Raw genomic sequence first — 23,180 nt, forward strand, 5'->3', positions numbered from 1 at the left:
CCTATACCCAGGTCCAATTCTTCAGAGCCACACCCAGGCCTCATACCCATGTAGACCCCAAAACCAGACGCCAACTTCTGGGTCCACAAACCCTGGGACAGAGACTGACTGATAACAGTGTCATCATTCAGCACCATGTGTTATAGTTTGCATTTGGTTCACAAATTACGTTCAGAGGTGCTAAGTACTCTCGGGCAGCAAATGCTATTGGTGTGCCTGAGCCCTTACACCCCTCCCTCCCTCCCTCCGTCCCTCCTTCCTTCCTTCCTTCCTTCCTTCCTTCCTTCCTTCCTTCCTTCCTTCCTTCCCTCCCTCCTTCCCTTCTTCCTTCCTTTCTTCCTTCCTTCCTCCCCTCCCTCCCTCCCTCCCTCCCTCCCTCCCTCCCTCCCTCCCTCCCTCCCTCCTTCCTTCCTTCCTTCCTTCCTTCCTTCCCTCCTTCCTTCCTTCCTTCCTTCCTTCATTCCTTCCTTCCTTCCCTCCCCCAATCCATTTCATTGATGAAAGAATATGCAGAGTTCAAACACCAGCTAGTGTTGACCTGGTGATGGTGTTGACCTGGTGATGGTGTTGACCTGGTGATTGGAGCACTAAGGAGCACTATGGGAGCACTAAGGAGCACTATGGGAGCACTAAGTGTAACAGTATATTTTTAGACCGTCCCCTCAACCTCTGCACACATCAACAACAGTCACCCACGAAGCATCGTTACCCATCGCTCCACAAAAGCCGCGGCAATTGCAGAGCAAGGGGGAACCACTACTTCAAGGTCTCAGAGCAAGTGACGTCACCGATTGAAACGCTATTTAGCGCGCACCACCGCTAACTAGCTAGCCGTTTCACATCCGTTACATAAGGAGTCCTATGGGAGCACTATTGGAGCACTAAGGAGCACTAAGGAGCACTAATGAGTCCTATGGGAGCACTAAGGAGCACTAAGGAGTCCTATGGGAGCACTATTGGAGCACTAAGGAGCACTAAGGAGTCCTATGGGAGCACTAATGAGCACTAAGGAGTCCTATGGGAGCACGAAGGAGTCCTATGAGAGCACTAAGGAGCACTATGGGAGCACTAAGGAGTCCTATGGGAGCACTAAGGAGTCCTATGGGAGCACTAAGGAGTCCTATGGGAGCACTATTGGAGCACTAAGGAGTCCTATGGGAGCACTAAGGAGCACTAAGGAGCACTAAGGAGCCCTATGGGAGCACTAAGGAGTCCTATGGGAGCACTAAGGAGCACTAAGGAGTCCTATGGGAGCACTAAGGAGCACTATGGAAGCACTAAGGAGTCCTATGGGAGCACTAAGGAGCACTAAGGAGCACTAAAGAGTCCTATGAGAGCACTAAGGAGTCCTATGAGAGCACTAAGGAGTCCTATGGGAGCACTAAGGAGCACTATGGAAGCACTAAGGAGTCCTATGGGAGCACTAATGAGCACTAAGGAGTCCTATGGGAGCACTAAGGAGCACTATGGAAGCACTAAGGAGTCCTATGGGAGCACTAAGGAGCACTAAGGAGTCCTATGAGAGCACTAAGGAGTCCTATGAGAGCACTAAGGAGTCCTATGGGAGCACTAAGGAGTCCTATGGGAGCACTAAGGAGTCCTATGGGAGCACTAAGGAGTCCTATGGGAGCACTAAGGAGCACTATGAGAGCACTAAGGAGTCCTATGGGAGCACTAAGGAGTCCTATGGGAGCACTAAGGAGTCCTATGGGAGCACTAAGGAGCACTATGAGAGCACTAAGGAGTCCTATGGGAGCACTAAGGAGTCCTATGGGAGCACTAAGGAGTCCTATGGGAGCACTAAGGAGTCCTATGGGAGCACTAAGGAGTCCTATGGGAGCACTAAGGAGTCCTATGGGAGCACTAAGGAGTCCTATGGGAGCACTAAGGAGCACTATGAGAGCACTAAGGAGCACTATGAGAGCACTAAGGAGTCATATGGGAGCACTAAGGAGTCATATGGGAGCACTAAGGAGTCCTATGAGAGCACTAAGGTGCACTAAGGAGCACTAAGGAGCACTATGATAGCACTAAGGAGCACTAAGGAGCACTATGATATCACTAAGGAGCACTAAGGAGCACTATGAGATCACTAAGGAGCACTAAGGAGCACTAAGGAGTCCTATGGGAGCTCTAAGGAGTCCTATGGGAGCACTAAGGGGCGGCAGGGTAGCTTAGTGGTTAGAGCGTTGGGCTAGTAACCGGAAGGTTGCAAGTTCAAACCCCCGAGCTGACAAGGTACAATCTGTCGTTCTGCCCCTGAACAGGCAGTTAACCCACTGTTCCTAGGCCGTCATTGAAAATAAGAATTTGTTCTTAACTGACTTTACTAAAGGTAAAATAAAAATAAAAATAAAAAACTAAGGAGCACTATGAGATCACTAAGGAGCACTAAGGATCACTAAGGAGCACTAAGGAGTCCTATGGGAGCTCTAAGGAGTCCTATGGGAGCACTAAGGAGCACTATGAGAGCACTAAGGAGTCCTATGGGAGCACTAAGGAGCACTATGAGAGCACTAAGGAGTCCTATGGGAGCTCTAAGGAGTCCTATGGGAGCACTATTGGAGCACTAAGGAGTCCTATGGGAGCACTAAGGAGTCCTATGGGAGCTCTAAGGAGCACTATGAGAGCACTAAGGAGTCCTATGGGAGCACTATTGGAGCACTAAGGAGTCCTATGGGAGCACTAAGGAGTCCTATGGGAGCTCTAAGGAGCACTATGAGAGCACTAAGGAGTCCTATGGGAGCACTATTGGAGCACTAAGGAGTCCTATGGGAGCACTAAGGAGCACTATGGGAGCACTAAGGAGCACTATGGGAGCACTAAGGAGCACTATGGGAGCACTAAGGAGTCCTATGGGAGCACTAAGAAGAAATAAATGTCTATAGAAACGTAGCAAACTGATTGGATACACAGAGCTGCATTCCTTGACAAATGACGACAGTTTTATCACAAATTCAAAATGAACTGGTTGACTGAAGTTGGGAATTATGTGCTCTGAAAATGAGCTGCAGTTTAGGAATAATTGCGTCATTTTCGCTTAGGCTAGTTTGCGGTTGTCACTAGTTACCACAGCTACAAAGTCAACATAGCTGTCGTAAAATGACATTAAAAACAACAACATTTGTTTAAGTTTTAATTTAAGGTTAGGGTGAGGCATAAGGTTAGCAGTGTGGTTAAGGTTTGATTTTAAACCTGACTTTAGGAAGCGAAATTGTAGAAACAGGTAGGGCTTTCTTGTATTTGCCAAGGCAGTGTCTACTCTTCCACAAAGTTAGACTTTATGGCTGTGGTAAGTAACGTCAGTGACTACCCTACTTTGAGAACTGCTATAGCGGCATTTAGAATTGGTTAGGCCCCTGGGCTACTATAACCAGTTATTATAGATTGTGTTCTATGACATAATATTAACAATTTCTATTTTCAGATTCCGTAAATTAATCTTAAATGGCACTTGTTTTTTTTTTTACTGAATACACAATATATGAAGCAATTTAGCAATTAGGATTCGTTATCTGTAATGGGGCGGCAGGTAGCCTAGTAGTTAGAGCGTTGGACTAGTAACATATAAACAGAAATGTTTGTGGATTTAACCTAGTTTTAATTGATTTATGGTACCTTTTTTTGTGTTTAAATGAATGAAACACTCCTGTGTTTGTTTGGTCTCAACTCTTGACTTTGTCGCTTCTAGTAGAAAGAATGTTTTCACTGCTACAAGGACATGATAAGGGGCCAGTTTCGTCGGTCTCTCTCTCTCTCTCTCTCTCTCTCTCTCTCTCTCTCTCTCTCTCTCTCTCTTTCGCTCTCTTTCTCTCCCTCTCTCTCTCTTTCTCTCTCTCTCTTTCTCTCTCTTTCTCTCTCTCTTTCTCTCTCTCTCTCTCTCTCGCTCTCTTTCTCTCCCTCTCTCTCTTTCTCTCTCTTTCTCTCTCTCTCTCTCTGTTTCCCCTCTCTCTCTGTGGCTGTTTCCCCATCTCAACACACCCTCTCTCCTATCTCCCAATCCACTCTCACATCCTATCTCCTATCTCCCCACACCCCCTCTCCTATCTCAACACACCCTCTCTCCTATCTCCCAACACCTCCCATCCACTCTCCCCACACCTCCCATCCACTCTCCTCACACCTCCCATCCACTCTCCTATCTCCCCATACCTCCCATCCCATCTCCCCTCTCCCCACACCTCCCATCCACTCTCCTATCTCTCCACTCCTCCCATCCTATCTCCTCTCTCCCATCCTCTCTCACAACCTCTCTCCTATCTCCCCACACCTCCCACTCAAAATCCCATCCACTTTCCCAACACCTCCCATCCACTTTCCACACACCTCCCATCCTATCTCCCCACACCTCCCATCCTCTCTCCCCACATCTCCCACCCTCTCTCCTATCTCCCCATACATCCCTCCACAGCTCCTTCTCCTCCCCCACCACAAATACCATATCATTGCATTTCTCACTCCATACCTCCTCCACCTCTCCCTCCATATCTCCTCCTCCTCTTCCTCCATACATCCTCCTCCTCTCCCTCAATACCTCCACCTCCATACCTCCTCCTCTCCCTCCATACCTCCTCCTCCTCTCCCTCAATACCTCCACCTCCATACCTCCTCCTCTCCCTCCATACCTCCTCCTCCTCTCCCTCAATACCTCCACCTCCATACTTCCTCCTCTCCCTCCATACCTCCTCCTCCTCTCCCTCAATACCTCCACCTCCATACCTCCTCCTCTCCCTCCATACCTCCTCCTCCTCTCCCTCAATACCTCCACCTCCATACCTCCTCCTCTCCCTCCATACCTCCTCCTCCTCTCCCTCAATACCTCCACCTCCATACTTCCTCCTCTCCCTCCATACCTCCTCCTCCTCTCCCTCAATACCTCCACCTCCATACTTCCTCCTCTCCCTCCATACCTCCTCCTCCTCTCCCTCAATACCTCCACCTCCATACCTCCTCCTCTCCCTCCATACCTCCTCCTCCTCTCCCTCAATACCTCCACCTCCATACTTCCTCCTCTCCCTCCATACCTCCTCCTCCTCTCCCTCAATACCTCCACCTCCATACTTCCTCCTCTCCCTCCATACCTCCTCCTCCTCTCCCTCCATACCTCCTCCTCCTCTCCCTCAATACCTCCACCTCCATACTTCCTCCTCTCCCTCCATACCTCCTCCTCCTCTCCCTACATACCTCCTCCACCTCTCCCTCCATACCTCCTCCTCCTCTCCCTCAATACCTCCACCTCCATACTTCCTCCTCTCCCTCCATACCTCCTCCTCCTCTCCCTCCATACCTCCTCCTCCTCTCCCTCAATACCTCCACCTCCATACTTCCTCCTCTCCCTCCATACCTCCTCCTCCTCTCCCTCCATACCTCCTCCTCCTCTCCCTCAATACCTCCACCTCCATACTTCCTCCTCTCCCTCCATACCTCCTCCTCCTCTCCCTCCATACCTCCTCCACCTCTCCCTCCATACCTCCTCCTCCTCTCCCTCCATACCTCCTCCTCCTCTCCCTCCATACCTCCTCCACCTCTCCCTCCATACCTCCTCCTCCTCTCCCTCCATACCTCCTCCTCTCCCTCCATACCTCCTCCTCCTCTCCCTCCATACCTCCTCCTCCTCTCCTTCCATATCTCCACCTCTCCCTCCATACCGCCTCCTCCTCTCCCTCCATACCTCCTCCACCTCTCCCTCCATACCTCCTCCTCCTCTCCCTCCATACCTCCTCCACCTCTCCCTCCATACCTCCTCCTCCTCTCCCTCCATACCTCCTCCTCCTCTCCCTCCATACCTCCTCCTCCTCTCCCTCCATACCTCCTCCTCCTCTCCCTCCATACCTCCTCCTCCTCTCCCTCCATACCGCCTCCTCCTCTCCCTCCATACCTCCTCCACCTCTCCCTCCATACCTCCTCCTCTCCCTCCATATCTCCACCTCTCCCTCCATACCTCCTCCACCTCTCCCTCCATACCTCATCCTCCTCTCCTTCCATATCTCCTCCTCTCCCTCCATACCTCCTCCTCATCTCCCTCCACACCTCCTCCTCATCTCCCTCCATACCTCCTCCTCTCCCTCCATAGCTCCTCCTCCTTCTCCTCCCCCTCCATACCACATCCTCCTCTCCCTTCATACCTCCTCCTCCTTCTCCTCCCCCTCCATACCTCCTCCTCCTCTCCCTCCATACCTCCTCCTCCTCCTCCTCCTCTCCCTCCATACCTCCTCCACCTTCTCCTCCCCCTCCATACCTCCTCCTCCTCTCCCTCCATACCTCCTCCTCTCCCTCCATACCTCCTCCTCCACCTCTCCCTCCATACCTCCTCCACCTCTCCCTCCATACCTCCTCCTCCACCTCTCCCTCCATACCTCCTCCTCTCCCTCCATACCTCCTCCTCTCCCTCCATACCTCCTCCTCCACCTCTCCCTCCATACCTCCTCCACCTCTCCCTCCATACCTCCTCCTCCCCATACCTCCTCCACCTCTCCCTCCATACCTCCTCCTCCTCATCTCCCTCCATACCTCCTCCACCTCTCCCTCCATACCTCCTCCTCCTCTCCCTCCTCACCTCCTCCTCCTCTCCGTCCATACCACTACATACCTCCTCCTCCCCCTCCATATCTCCACCACTCCCTCCATACCTCCTCCTCCTCTCCCTCCATACCTCCTCCTCTCCCTCCATACCTCCTCCTACACCTCTCCCTCCATATCTCCTCCTCTCCCTCCATACCTCCTCCTCCTCTCCCTCCTTACCTCCTCCTCCTCCTCTCCCTCCATACCTCCACCTCCATACCTCCACCTCTCCCTCCATACCACTACATACCTCCTCCTCCTCTCCCTCCATACCTCCACCTCTCCCTCCATACCACTACATACCTCCTCCTCCTCTCCCTCCATACCTCCACCTCTCCCTCCATACCACTACATACCTCCTCCTCCTCTCCCTCCATACCTCCACCTCTCCCTCCATACCACTACATACCTCCTCCTCCTCTCCCTTCATACCTCCACCTCTCCCTCCATACCTCCTCCTCCTCCTCTCTTTTGTCTGTCAGAGTTTAAACAGTATTCCTTATCTTTCTCTTTTTTTCTTTCTGTTTTACGTCTGAGAAAATTTCAATTTATGTATTGGTCCAATATTTGCTGCATGGAGACGGCCAGGCGGGAGGTGACGGGGTCAGGGAGTGGAGGAAGCCCAAAATGACCCAGCAGCAACAGAGTCAATCAGGATGATAAGAAAACCCTGTGAAAGAAAGACGAGAGAGAGAGAGAAGAAAAGGAAAGGGTTGACAGAGGAAACAGAAAAAGGAAATTGAGAAAGGATGGAAAGGTAAGAAAGTGTCTACTGGCTACTAGAGCTGAAGGGGTATAGGGGGGTATAGGGGGGTGCAGGGTGTGGTGTCCTGGGCTCTGAGGGGTATAGAGGGTGCAGGGTGTGGTGTCCTGGGCTCTGAGGGGTATAGAGGGTGCAGGGTGTGGTGTCCTGGGCTCTGAGGGGTATAGAGTGCAGGGTGTGGTGTCCTGGGCTCTGAGGGTTATAGAGGGTGCAGAGTGTGGTGTCCTGGGCTCTGAGGGGTATAGAGGGTACAGGGTGTGGTGTCCTGGGCTCTGAGGGGTATAGAGGGTGTGAAGGGAGAAAAAAAGTGATTGATATTTTATTTAACTAGGCAAGTTCGTTAAGAACAAATTCTTATTTTCAATGACGGCCTAGGAACAGTGGGTTAACTGCCTGTTCAGGGGCAGAACAACAGATTTGTACCGTGTCAGCTCGGGGATTTGAACTTGCAACCCTCCGGTTACTAGTCCAACGCTCTAACCACTAGGCTACCCTGCCGCCCCGATATCCCGGTCATACCAAGATGTAACCCAGCCAACTAGAGAAAACAGAAAGGGGAGATTGGGAAAGGCTAGCTAGTGACCCTTGACCTTTAGACTCTGTTGAAGCTGATCAGCCATGCATGACCAGGGAGCTAAGCCAACCAGCCTCAACCAATGAGAAACTCACTACAGGTCAGTTATCATCAAAGGAGGTATTCACTACAAAGCGGAGCGTCAATAGGGAGGAAATGAGAAGAGAACACAAGACTACAATCCTAACCCTAATCAACAGAAGAATAGTTAACAGCCTTTTCAATGAGAGGTTTTATTTACTTAACTCTTAAATCAGGCAGACTTAGAAGTTATCATCAAAGGAGGTATTCACCACAGAGTGGAGCGTCAATAGGGAGGTGACCTGATCAACAACTAACATTCTAGACTTAATACTAGAACTAAGAACCCACCAGACCTGATCAACAAGTTAACACTCTAGACTTAATAATAGAACTAAGAACCCACCAGACCTGATCAACAACTAACATTCTAGACTTAATAATAGAACTAAGAACACACCAGACCTGATCAACAACTAACACTCTAGACTTAATAATAGAACTAAGAACCCACCAGACCTGATCAACAACTAACATTCTAGACTTAATAATAGAACTAAGAACCCACCAGACCTGATCAACAACTAACATTCTAGACTTAACAATAGAACTAAGAACCCACCAGACCTGATCAACAAGTTAACACTCTAGACTTAATAATAGAACTAAGAACCCACCAGACCTGATCAACAACTAACATTCTAGACTTAACAATAGAACTAAGAACCCACCAGACCTGATCAACAACTAACACTCTAGACTTAATAATAGAACTAAGAACCCACCAGACCTGATCAACAACTAACATTCTAGACTTAATAATAGAACTAAGAACCCACCAGACCTGATCAACAACTAACATTCTAGACTTAATAATAGAACTAAGAACCCACCAGACCTGATCAACAACTAACACTCTAGACTTAATAATAGAACTAAGAACCCACCAGACCTGATCAACAACTAACATTCTAGACTTAACAATAGAACTAAGAACCCACCAGACCTGATCAACAACTAACACTCTAGACTTAATAATAGAACTAAGAACCCACCAGACCTGATCAACAACTAACATTCTAGACTTAATAATAGAACTAAGAACCCACCAGACCTGATCAACAACTAACATTCTAGACTTAATAATAGAACTAAGAACCCACCAGACCTGATCAACAACTAACACTCTAGACTTAATAATAGAACTAAGAACCCACCAGACCTGATCAACAACTAACACTCTAGACTTAATAATAGAACTAAGAACCCACCAGACCTGATCAACAACTAACACTCTAGACTTAATAATAGAACTAAGAACCCACCAGACCTGATCAACAACTAACATTCTAGACTTAACAATAGAACTAAGAACCCACCAGACCTGATCAACAACTAACATTCTAGACTTAACAATAGAACTAAGAACCCACCAGACCTGATCAACAACTAACACTCTAGACTTAATAATAGAACTAAGAACCCACCAGACCTGATCAACAACTAACATTCTAGACTTAATAACAGAACTAAGAACCCACCAGACCTGATCAACAACTAACATTCTAGACGTAATAATAGAACTAAGAACCCACCAGACCTGATCAACAACTAACATTCTAGACTTAACAATAGAACTAAGAACCCACCAGACCTGATCAACAACTAACATTCTAGACTTAACAATAGAACTAAGAACCCACCAGACCTGATCAACAACTAACACTCTAGACTTAATAATAGAACTAAGAACCCACCAGACCTGATCAACAACTAACACTCTAGACTTAATAATAGAACTAAGAACCCACCAGACCTGATCAACAACTAACATTCTAGACTTAACAATAGAACTAAGAACCCACCAGACCTGATCAACAACTAACATTCTAGACTTAATAATAGAACTAAGAACCCACCAGACCTGATCAACAAGTTAACACTCTAGACTTAATAATAGAACTAAGAACCCACCAGACCTGATCAACAACTAACATTCTAGACTTAACAATAGAACTAAGAACCCACCAGACCTGATCAACAACTAACATTCTAGACTTAATAATAGAACTAAGAACCCACCAGACCTGATCAACAACTAACATTCTAGACTTAATAATAGAACTAAGAACCCACCAGACCTGATCAACAACTAACACTCTAGACTTAATAATAGAACTAAGAACCCACCAGACCTGATCAACAACTAACATTCTAGACTTAATAATAGAACTAAGAACCCACCAGACCTGATCAACAACTAACATTGTAGACTTTATAATAGAACTAAGAACCCACCAGACCTGATCAACAACTAACACTCTAGACTTAATAATAGAACTAAGAACCCACCAGACCTGATCAACAACTAACATTCTAGACTTAATAATAGAACTAAGAACCCACCAGACCTGATCAACAACTAACATTCTAGACTTAATAATAGAACTAAGAACCCACCAGACCTGATCAACAACTAACACTCTAGACTTAATAATAGAACTAAGAACCCACCAGACCTGATCAACAACTAACACTCTAGACTTAATAATAGAACTAAGAACCCACCAGACCTGATCAACAACTAACACTCTAGACTTAATAATAGAACTAAGAACCCACCAGACCTGATCAACAACTAACACTCTAGACTTAATAATAGAACTAAGAACCCACCAGACCTGATCAACAACTAACACTCTAGACTTAATAATAGAACTAAGAACCCACCAGACCTGATCAACAACTAACACTCTAGACTTAATAATAGAACTAAGAACCCACCAGACCTGATCAACAACTAACATTCTAGACTTAATAATAGAACTAAGAACCCACCAGACCTGATCAACAACTAACATTCTAGACTTAACAATAGAACTAACCCCATTTAACCCTTTACACATTGAAAATGTCAGATTTGGGCACTGATAAACGGCTAAATTGGAACATAGTACTGAACAGTAACGTGCTATACATGACGTCAAAGCTCTGTGGCTCTGTCCGTCCCTTAGTCGGACAGACGTTTTGACCCCCCCCCCCCCCCCTGTATTAGATGTACAGTTACATGGCGTTATACAAACTCCAGTGAGCTTCCTCTAGTTCCTCAACGGCCTAGCTGGGAGAGCTCAAAAAAACAACTAAATCACCTTATAGTTTAAAACGCTTCTTTGAGTCATAAAAAAGCGAATTGAAATTATTTAGGAAATGTGCACACTTCAGAGAGGTGTTTAGCCACTGGGCACACAAGTTAGTTCTGTCACTCAAACCGGCAGGTAACCTAGTGGTTATATTGTAGGGGCGGCAGGTAGCCTAGTGGTTAGAGTGTAGGGACGGCAGGTAGCCTAGTGGTTAGAGTGTAGGGACGGCAGGTAGCCTAGTGGTTAGAGTGTAGGGGTGGCAGGTAGCCTAGTGGTTAGAGTGTAGGGACGGCAGTTAGCCTAGTGGTTAGAGTGTAGGGGTGGCAGGTAGCCTAGTGGTTAGAGTGTAGGGGTGGCAGGTAACCTAGTGGTTAGATTGTAGGGGCGGCAGGTAGCCTATTGGTTAGAGTGTAGGGACGGCAGGTAGCCTAGTGGTTAGAGTGTAGGGACGGCAGGTAGCCTAGTGGTTAGAGTGTAGGGGTGGCAGGTAACCTAGTGGTTAGATTGTAGGGACGGCAGGTAGCCTAGTGGTTAGAGTGTAGGGACGGCAGGTAGCCTAGTGGTTAGAGTGTAGGGACGGCAGGTAGCCTAGTGGTTAGAGTGTAGGGACGGCAGGTAGCCTAGTGGTTAGAGTGTAGGGACGGCAGGTAGCCTAGTGGTTAGAGTGTAGGGACGGCAGGTAGCCTAGTGGTTAGAGTGTAGGGACGGCAGGTAACCTAGTGGTTAGAGTGTAGGGACGGCAGGTAGCCTAGTGGTTAGAGTGTAGGGACGGCAGGTAGCCTAGTGGTTTCAGTCTTGTGTCAGGTGGTTAGGAGGGCCAATGTAGTAGCATGTCAGGTGGTTAGGAGGGCCAATGTAGTAGCATGTCATGCTTTACACTGTAGGCAGTACAAGTAAGGGCCACAGTGACAGACCGGACTGATAACAACAGGACTACAGACCGGACTGATAACGTCAGGACTACAGACCGGACTGATAACGTCAGGATTACAGACCGGACTGATAACGCCAGGACTACAGACCGGACTGATAACGTCAGGACTACAGACCGGACTGATAACGTCAGGACTACAGACCGGACTGATAACGTCAGGACTACAGACCGGACTGATAACGTCAGGACTACAGACCGGACTGATAACGTCAGGACTACAGACCGGACCGATAACGTCAGGCCTACAGACCGGACCGATAACGTCAGGACTACAAACCGGACCGATAACGTCAGGACTACAGACCGGACCGATAACGTCAGGACTACAGACCGGACCGATAACGTCAGGACTACAGACCGGACCGATAACGTCAGGACTACAGACCGGACTGATAACGTCAGGACTACAGACCGGACTGATAACGTCAGGACTACAGACCGGACTGATCACGTCAGGATTACAGACCGGACTGATCACGTCAGGATTACAGACCGGACTGATAACGTCAGGATTACAGACCGGACTGATAACGTCAGGACTATTACTACTATAAACACTGTGCCACAGCTGGCAGAGGACCAAAGACACAACACACACACACACACACTCAAAATGCATTTGACATTTAAATCAAAGATAGAATATGAATGGTCTCCTTTCCCAGCTCAAAGACTTATTTCCCTCCCCCCTCCCCCCCCCTCTTTCTGGGCATCGTTAGGAGCGGCAGGGGAACTTGAGTAACTCGTTAGAAGAGCTGTATAATGGGAGTCCCGAGGGGGAGGGGAGGCGAGGGGTAAGGATGGGCTTAACATCCTGGCTGCCCCCCTCCCCCCACCCTAAAGTTAAGGGAGGACCATGTTTTTAGATCCAGTAAACATATGGCAGCTGTGAAAGTGAAGTGGATAACAAGACTTTACTGCTTTTACTGCCAAAAAAAACAGCTTTACTGCCAACGGCTCCTGACTGGCTAACTAACGATGTGGAAAGGCTATCTATGATGCACCACAGCCCGAACTAGACTGTAGAAACCCTACATCCCAACCCACTCCAGACTGGAGAAACCCTACATCCCACCCACACCAGACTGGAGAAACCCTACATCCCAACCCACTCCAGACTGTAGAAACCCTACATCCCAACCCACTCCACAGCTGAGCATCACATCGCCAGCAAATCTCTTCAAGAAAGATCCATTCTTCCTACAAGGGAAGAGTCAGATAGTAATTTAATAGTACTATTCTGACCATAAAGATCCTATCAAATGACTATTATGTACAGTGGTAAGAACAAGTATGTGAACCGTTTGGAATTATCTGGATTTCTGTATGAATTTGACATACAATTTGATCTGATCTTCATCTAAGTCACAACAATAGACAAACACAGTCTGCTTAAACTAATAACACACAAAATATTGTATTTTTCTTGTCTATGTTGAATACATCATTTAAACAAAGGTCATGCCTTTGTATGTGAAACCCCCTAGGCTAATGACTTCACCAAAAGCTAATTGGAGTCAGGAGTCAGCTAACCTGGAGCCGAATCAATAAGATGAGATTGGAGATGTTGGTTAGAGCTGCCCTGCCCAGTAAAAAACACTCACAAAATGTGAGTTTGCTATTCACAAGAAGCATTGCCTGATGTGAACCATGCCTCCAACAAAAGAGATCTCAGAAGACCTAAGATTAAGGGTTGTTGTCTTGCATAAAGCTGGAAAAGGTTATAAAAGTATCTCTAAAAGCCTTGATGTTCATCAGTCCACGGTAAGAAAAATAGTCTATAAATGGAGAAAGTTCAGCACTGTTGCTACTCTCCCTAGGAGTGGCCGTCCTGCAAAGACGACTGCCAAAACACAGCGCAGAATGCTCAATGAGGTTTAGAAGAATCCTAGAGTGTCAGCTAAAGACTTACAGAAATCTCTGGAACATGCAAACATCTCTGTTGATGAGTCTACGATACGTAAACCACTAAACAAGAACGGTGTTAATGGGAGGACACCATCGAAGAAGCCACTGCTGTCCAAAAAACAACAACATTGCTGCACGTCTGAAGTTTGTAGAAGTGCATCTGGATGTTCCACAGCGCTTCTGGCAAAATATTCTGCGGACAGATGAAACTACAGGTGTTTGGAAGGAACACACAACACTATGTGTGGAGACAAAAAGGCCACAGCACACCAACATCATCATGGTTTGGGGCTGCTTTGCTGCCTCAGGGCCTGGACAGGCTTGCTATCGTCGACGGAAAAATGAATTCCCAAGTTTATCAAGACATTTTGCAGGAGAATGTAAAGTCTATCTGTCTGCCAATTGAAGCTCAACAGAAGTCGGGTGATGCAACAGGACAAGAACCCAGAAGACAGAAGTAAATCAACAAAGGAATGGCTTGAACAGAAGAAAATATGCCTTCTGGAGTGGCCCAGTCAGAGTCCTGACCTTCTGGAGTGGCCCGGTCAGAGTCCTGACCTTCTGGAGTGGCCCGGTCAGAGTCCTGACCTTCTGGAGTGGCCCGGTCAGAGTCCTGACCTTCTGGAGTGGCCCGGTCAGAGTCCTGACCTTCTGGAGTGGCCCAGTCAGAGTCCTGACCTTCTGGAGTGGCCCAGTCAGAGTCCTGACCTTCTGGAGTGGCCCGGTCAGAGTCCTGACCTTCTGGAGTGGCCCGGTCAGAGTCCTGACCTTCTGGAGTGGCCCGGTCAGAGTCCTGACCTTCTGGAGTGGCCCAGTCAGAGTCCTGACCTTCTGGAGTGGCCCGGTCAGAGTCCTGACCTTCTGGAGTGGCTCGGTCAGAGTCCTGACCTCAACCTGATTGAGATGCTGTGGCATGACCTTAAGAGAGCGGTTCACACCAGACATCCCAAGAATATTGCTAAACTGAAACTAAAAAGGAATGGTCCAAAATTCCTCCTGACCGTTGTGCAGGTCTGATCCACAACTACAGAAAATGTTTGGTTGAGGTTATTGCTGCCGAAGGAGGGTCAACCAATTATTAAATCCAAGGGTTCACATATTTTTCCCACCCTGCACTGTGAATGTTTACACGGTGTGTTCAATAAAGACATGAAAAAAAAAAGATATTAGTTTAAGCAGACAGTGTTTGTCTTTTGTTGGGTCTTAGATGATCAGATCAAATTGAATGACCAATTTATGCAGAAAATCAAGGTAATTCCAAAGGGTTCGTATACTTCGTATACTTTGTATGGCCATTGTAATTCCTAATTCTCTGGTTCTGACTGGCTACTGTACAGTAAAGCAACAGCCAAGGATTCCATTGTGATGATCTGAGACCTAAACACTTATCCCCAAGCCTGTCAGTCTGCTACTGCCAGGAACAGTTACAATGAGCAGAGAGAGAGCGAGAGACAGAGGAGAGTGTGTGTGTGTGTGTGTGTGTGTGTGTGTGTGTGTGTGTGTGTGTGTGTGTGTGTGTGTGTGTGTGTGTGTGTGTGTGTGTGTGTGTGTGTGTGTGTGTGAGAGAGAGAGGGAGAGAGAGAGAGAGAGAGAGAGAGAGAGAGAGAGAGAGAGACACCACTGAGCTGACTTGGGATAAGTAAAACTTGCTTGGCTGAACCTGGGCCTGTCTTGCTTTGCCAGAAACCACTAACTTATGATGGGCAGATTGGGCACTCCACTCCACAAGGCCTGTCCCAGTCACAAGGCCTGTCCTTCTTTTTGGTTTTCTCAGGTTTTCTAGGGAATTGCAGGAAACTTCCCTCACTCCCAGTATTAGGAGGGGTATTGTTTTCATGTGGTCTGCTCTTGGATTTTTTTTGTAAGGGTTGATACTAGAGGTCGACCAATTAATTAGAGCCGATTTCAAGTTTTCATAACAATCGGAAATCGGTAGTTTTGGGCGCCGATTTTGCAGATTTTTTAAAATATATATATTTTTTTTTATAAAATAAGAATACCTTTATTTAACTAGGCATTATTACAAGTCCCAGGACTGCAACACAAACAGACCCAACCAAATCATGAGAAAACTAAAAGAGAATTACTTGACACATTGGAAATAATTTACCAAAAAACATAGCAAACTAGAATGCTATCTGGCCCTAAACAGAGAGTACACAGCGGCAGAATACCTGACCACTGTGGCTGACCTGAAATTAAGGAAATATTTGACTATGTACAGACTCAGTGAGCATAGCCTTGCTATTGCGAGAGGCCTCCATAGGCAGACCTAGCTCTCAAGAGAAGACAGGCTATGTGCTCACTGCCCACAATATGAGGTGGAAACTGAGCTGCACTTCCTAACCTGCTGCCAAATGTATGACCATATTAGAGACACATATTTCCCTCAGATTACACAGACCCACAAAGAGTTTGAAAACAATCTCAATTTTGATAAAACTCCCATATCTACTGGGTGAAATTCCACAGTGTGCCATCACAGCAGCAAGATTTGTGACCTGTTGCCACGAGAAAAGGGCAACCAGTGAAGAACAAACACCATTGTAAATAGAACCCATATTTATGAATAGTTTCAGGAAATACTTCACATTTGAACGTAAACATTATATTTTATAAAAATGCATTTTTTTGGCAGAAATTCCTTCTGGAACATGTGAACTTTCATGAGCCTTAATAACAAACTTGTATTCCATCTGTAAATACGAATAAAATTGTTAAATTACAAGCCTAGTTGGCTGGACATGCCGAGAGATGAGTTTGGATTGGTCTGCCATGTAGCAGGCTTCTGTCTATAATATGAGCTGGTCAGTATGTGTAGGTAATCCTTTCTAACGCAGATCTGTTGAAAGATATAGATAGCAACCTTCCCGCTCGCCATGATTGGCTGAGATAATGAGTGGGCTGGAAATGCCGAGAGATGAGTTCGGATTGGTCTGCCATGTAGCAGGCTTCTGTTTATAATATGAGCTGGTCAGTATGTGTAGGTAATCCTTTCTAACGCAGATCTTTTTTATAAAGATTTCACACAGTAGTATCTGCATCAGTGTTGCTCTCCACTTTCTGGAAGACCCCGTTTTAAAATCTGTGGAATTAGAGTATGATAGGTCAGGAGATGGAGAAAATTCTGGCGTTTGATTGCAAATACGGAGACAAAAAGAGAACACACAGAAGGCTGTTGTATAAAACAGCTGTCTACGGATTACATCTTCAAACTAAGGGCAACCATGACATCTGTGACAGAGAGGGAGAAGCATCCATCCATGTATACGACAGGTAACAGACTCTAGCTAGCTACATTTTCAGATATTACACGTTTCTAATTTTGTCAAAAAGTCATTTTAATTTCAAGTTAAAGCGTACTGCTAGCTAGCTAATGTGACATGTATGATCTGTGTAGTAATATTATATATCAGAGCCATTTGCATTGCCAGTTATAGACTAATGTTAGCTAGCTAACATTGAACCTGGTTGATTAGCTACCTTCAGATTCATGCAGGGTAGTAACATTATGAGTTGGGATTATGGTTCATTGTTTAGCTAGCTGCTAGCTACATGTCTCCACTATGCAAAAGACTCCACTATGCAAGTAACTATTTCAATAGACTGTTCATGATGTCACTGCGACAACTGTCGATAGACGTAGCTGGTAAATTTGCTCTGTCTATCTACTACGATTTCAGAGCACTCGTCTGTGTGCCAGAGCGCAGAATAGCTGACAAATTTACGAACGCTCAATACCCGTTGAAGATGGCCGGTGTCAGTAAACGTGCTCTCTGAATGCTTCGAGAGCGAATTGCTCTGAATTTACGAGCGTCCAATCTGACAACGCTCTGAGTTTACAAACGCCCAGAGCACACTCTGGCACTCCAGATTATATTTACAATCACACCTTTAGTCTTGAAATAATTGGTTGTTTAGTAGATGGCCTCACATGGGAATCCTTAAAGAGATGGGTGAAATATGAGAGAGAGAGAGAGAGAGAGAGAGAGGGGAGGAGAGAGAGAGACAGAGAGAGAGAGAGAGAGAGAGAGAGAGAGGGGAGGAGAGAGAGAGAGAGACAGACAGAGAGAGAGAGAGGGGAGGAGAGAGAGAGAGAGAGAGAGAGAGAGAGAGAGAGAGAGGGGAGGAGAGAGAGAGAGAGAGAGAGAGAGAGAGAGAGAGAGAGAGGGAGAGAGAGAGAGAGAGAGAGAGAGAGAGAGAGAGAGAGAGAGAGAGAGAGGGGAGGAGAGAGAGAGAGAGACAGACAGAGAGAGAGAGAGGGGAGGAGAGAGAGAGAGAGAGAGAGAGAGAGAGAGAGAGAGAGAGAGAGAGAGAGAGAGAGAGAGAGAGAGAGAGTGATATGAATTACCTGAGCACTGAGCATTTCCACCCAGGTTTGAGTCCCAAACGGCCACCTATTCCCTATAGTGTGCACTACTTTTGTGCCCTGGTCGGGAACAGGGTGCTATTTGGGACGTAATCTATCGGTAAGTAGTGAAATATAAAAACAGTCCATATCAATGCCAGGAAGCGTTGAGTTCCGAACAGTGTTGTTGCCCTGTTGGCACCATGCCATCTGCTGCATGTGAAAAACAATGTCCTACTTTAGCTACTAGTGAGAGAGACAGAACGATTATATCTCAGTACTGTATACCAGTGTATATCTCAGTACTGTATACCAGTGTGTATATCTCAGTACTGTATACCAGTGTGCATATCTCAGTACTGTATACCAGTGTATATATTCCAGTACTGTATACCAGTGTATATCTCAGTACTGTATACCAGTGTATATATCTCAGTACGTCTGGGATCAGATTGGCCTTTTAGATCAGAATGAATAGAAGGATATGAACAGGGGGATCAGGACTCCTTCTCTCTGAACACAAGGGGGAAAAGAGAGAGATAGAGAGAGAGAGACACATAGAGAGAGACAGAGAGAGAGAGAGAGAGAGAGAGAGAGAGAGAGAGAGACAGAGAGAGAGAGAGAGAGAGAGAGAGAGAGAGAGAGACAGAGACAGAGACAGAGAGAGAGAGAGAGAGAGAGAGAGAGAAAGAGTTGAGCCTTCATACATGTTGTTTTAGAGGCTAAAGGTCACCCGAGAATTCTGCTCAATACTCCATTGAGCTATACTTAAAACATTTTACATTATCCCCAATATTTGGAACCAAGGACTGATCACCCCAATCCACAAATGTGGAGACAAATTTGACCCCAATAACTACCGTGGGATATGCGTCAACAGCAACCTTGGGATAATCCTCTGCATTATCATTAACAGCAGACTCGTACATTTCCTCAGTGAAAACAATGTACTGAGCAAATGTCAAATTGGCTTTTTACCAAATTACCGTAGGACAGACCACGTATTCACCCTGCACACCCTAATTGACAAACAAACAAACCAAAACAAAGGCAAAGTCTTCTCATGCTTTGTTGATTTCAAAAAAGCTTTAGACTCAATTTGGCATGAGGGTCGGCTATATAAATTAATGGAAATTGGTGTTGGGGGGGAAAACATATGACATTATGAAATCCATGTACACAAACAACAAAAAAACACACACATTTCCTCCCACAGGGCCGTGGGGTGAGACAGGGATGCAGCTTAAGCCCCACCCTCTTCAACATGTCTATCAACGAATTGGCGAGGTCACTAGAACAGACTGCAGCACCCGGCCTCACCCTACTAGAATCTGAAGTCAAATGTCTACTGTTTGCTGATGATCTGGTGCTTCAGTCCCCAAACAAGGAGGTCCTACAGCAGCACCTAGATATTCTGCACAGATTCTGCCAGACCTGGGACCTGACAGTAAATCTCAGTAAGACCAAAATAATGGTGTTCCAAAAAAGGTCCATTCGCCAGGACCACAAATACAATTTCTATCTAGACACCGTTGCCCTAGAGCACACATAAAACTATACATACCTCGGCCTAAACATCAGCGCCACGGTTAACCTCCCTATAGCTGTGAATGATCTGAGAGACAAGGCGAGAAGGGCCTTCTATGCCATCAAAAGGAACATAAAATTTGACATACCAATTAGGATCTGGCTAAAAAATACTTGAATCAGTTATAGAACCCATTGCCCTTTATGGTTGTGAGGTCTGGGGTCCGCTCACCAACCAAGAATTCACAAAATGGGACAAACACCAAATGGAGACTCTGCACGCAGAATTCTGCAAAAATATCCCCCGTGTACAACGTAGAACACCAAATAATGCATGCAGAGCAGAATTAGGCCGATACCCGGTATTTATCAAAATCCAGAAAAGAGCCGTTAAATTCTACAACCACCTAAAAGGAAGCGATTCCCAAACCTTCCATAACAAAGCCATCACCTAAAGAGAGATGAACCTGAAGAAGAGTCCCCTAAGCAAGCTGGTCCTGGGGCTCTGTTCACAAACACAAACAGAGCCCACAGAGCAGCAACATAATTAGACCCAACCAAATCATGAGAAAACAAAAAGGTAATTACTTGACACATTGGAAAGAATTAACAAAAAAACAGAGCAAACTAGAATGCTATTTGGCCCTAAACAGAGAGTACACAGCGGCAGAATACCTGACCACTGTGGCTGACCCAAAATTAAGGAAAGCTTTGACTATGTACAGACTCAGTGAGCATAGCCTTGCTATTGAGAAAGGCCTCTGTAGGCAGACATGGCTCTCAAGAGAGGACAGGCTATGTGCTCACTGCCCACAAAATGAGGTGGAAACTGAGCTGCACTTCCTAACCTCCTGCCCAATGTATGACCATATTAGAGAGACATATTTCCCTCAGATTACACAGATCCACAAAGAATTCGAAAACAAATCCAATTTTGATAAACTCCCATATTTACTGGGTGAAATTCCAGTGTGCCATCACAGCAGCAAGATTTGTGACCAGTTGCCACGAGAAAAGGGCAACCAGTGAAGAACAAACACCATTGTAAATACAACCCATATTTATGCTTATTTATTTTATCTTGTGTCCTTTAACCATTTGTACATTGTTAAATCACTGTATATATATAATATGACATTTGTAATGTCTTTATTGTTTTGAAACTTCTGTATGTGTAATGTTTACTGTTAATTTGTATTGTTTATTTCACTTTATATATTAACTTTATATATTATCTACCTCACTTGCTTTGGCAATGTTAACACGTTTCCCATGCCAATAAAGCCCTTGAATTGAATTGAATTGAATTGAATTGAGAGAAAGAGAGAGAGAGACAGAGACAGAGAGAGAGAGAGAGAGAGAGAGAGAGAGAGAGAGAGACAGAGACAGAGAGAGAGAGAGGGAGAGAGACAGAGACACACACAGAGAGAGAGAGAGAGAGAGAGAGAGAGAGAGAGAGAGTAGAGGATAACAGAGAAGAGAAGAGCAGTTTCCTGGTGTAACTGTACACCTCCACAGAAACAACAAAAGAACACAGCTCTGTGTGGTGCATCAGATGACAGGTGGTACAGTCTAACAGTAGAATACAGTGACAATACAACACAATGACAGATACGTGAGAGAGAAAGAGGTAGAGTTGGGGGGGGATGGGAGGAGTGTGTGTGTGTGTACATGTAAAGTATAATGTCTTACCTGTCCCAGGTCCAGGGTAACGTTGACCTGGTTGAAATCAGTGCTGCGGGAGAGAGGAGGGCTCTGCCACCACCTCTCTGTCCCGTCGATGGCATTGGAGATGGGATGGGCTCTGTCACTATCCCCCATGGCGCAGGTGTCACAGTACTGACCCTGAGGACGCACAGACCACTGAGTTTAGAAGTTTAGGGGGTGGGGGGGGGGGGGGGGGTATACAGACAATGACCTCAATGGAGTATTGAGCAGAATTCTCAGGTGACCTTTAGCCTCTAAAACAACATATCTAAAGGCGCAACTCTTTCTCTCTCTCTCTCTCTCTCTCTCTCTCTCTCTCTCTCTCTCTCTCTCTCTCTCTGTCTCTCTCTCTCTCTCTCTCTCTCTGTCTCTCTCTCTCTCTCTCTCTCTCTGTCTCTCTGTCTCTCTCTCTCTCTCTCTCTCTCTCTCTCTCTCTCTCTCTGTCTCTCACTGTCTCTCTCTCTCTCTCTCTCTCTCTCTCTCTCTTTCTCGCTCTCTGTGTCTCTGTCTCTGTCTCTGTCTCTCTCTCTCTCAATTTAATTAAATTTAATTTAAGGTCAGTACAGGTCAGTACAGTTCAGTGCAGGTCAGGACAGTTCAGTACAGGTCAGGACAGGTCAGTACAGTTCAGTGCAGGTCAGTACAGGTCAGTACAGTTCAGTGCAGGTCAGGACAGTTCAGTACAGGTCAGGACAGGTCAGGACAGGTCAGCACAGGTCAGTACAGTTCAGTGCAGGTCAGTACAGGTCAGTACAGGTCAGTACAGGTCAGGACAGGTCAGAACAGGTCAGGACAGGTCAAGACAGGTCAGTACAGGTCAGTACAGGTCAGGACAGGTCAGGACAGTTCAGGACAGGTCAGGACAGGTCAGTACAGGTCAGGTTAGTACAGGTCAGGACAGGTCAGTCCTGTGAATAGGCTGGTCAGGACAGGTCAGTCCTGTGAATAGGCAGGTCAGGACAGGTCAGTCCTGTGAATAGGCTGGTCTGGAGAACCTATTAATATGGAGTGTTGGTTAAACACACCCCCCCTCTTGCTGCCATCTCCACTCTTCTGGGAAGGCTTCCCACTAGATGTTGGAACATTGCTGCTATAACGGCCTCCACTCTTCTGGGAAGGCTTCCCACTAGATGTTGGAACATTGCTGCTATAACAGTCTCCACTCTTCTGGGAAGGCTTTCCTACTAGATGTTGGAACATTGCTGCTATAACGGCCTCCACTCTTCTGGGAAGGCTTTCCACTAGATGTTGGAACATTGCTGCTATAACAGTCTCCACTCTTCTGGGAAGGCTTACCACTAGATGTTGGAACATTGCTGCTATAACAACCTCCACTCTTCTGGGAAGGCTTTCCACTAGATGTTGTAACATTTCTGCTATGACAGCCTCCACTCTTCTGGGAAGGCTTTCCACTAGATGTTGGAACATTACTGCTATAACAGCCTCCACTCTTCTGGGAAGGCTTTCCACTAGATGTTGGAACATTTCTGCTATGACAGCCTCCACTCTTCTGGGAAGGCTTTCCACTAGATGTTGGAACATTACTGCTATAACAGCCTCCACTCTTCTGGGAAGGCTTTCCACTAGATGTTGGAACATTACTGCTATAACAACCTCCACTCTTCTGGGAAGGCTTTCCACTAGATGTTGGAACATTGCTGCAGGGGACTTGCTTCCATTTAGCCACAAGAGCATTA

At 46.4% G+C, this 23,180-nt stretch overlaps 1 protein-coding gene across 2 annotated transcripts in view; it reads right to left on the reverse strand.

Moving 5' to 3' along the window:
- The window catches only part of LOC110516471 (laminin subunit alpha-5), a 252,929-nt gene that overhangs the window by 222,456 nt on the left and 7,293 nt on the right, over positions 1 to 23,180 (reverse strand). For both annotated transcript variants that reach the window (XM_036988972.1, XM_036988971.1), the window contains exon 2: positions 21,469 to 21,621. In XM_036988972.1, coding sequence (XP_036844867.1) covers positions 21,469 to 21,621 — 153 coding nt within the window. The remainder of the gene's footprint in view (positions 1 to 21,468; positions 21,622 to 23,180) is intronic.

This window comes from Oncorhynchus mykiss, chromosome 9, assembly GCF_013265735.2.
Source record: "Oncorhynchus mykiss isolate Arlee chromosome 9, USDA_OmykA_1.1, whole genome shotgun sequence".
Lineage (NCBI taxonomy): Eukaryota > Metazoa > Chordata > Actinopteri > Salmoniformes > Salmonidae > Oncorhynchus > Oncorhynchus mykiss.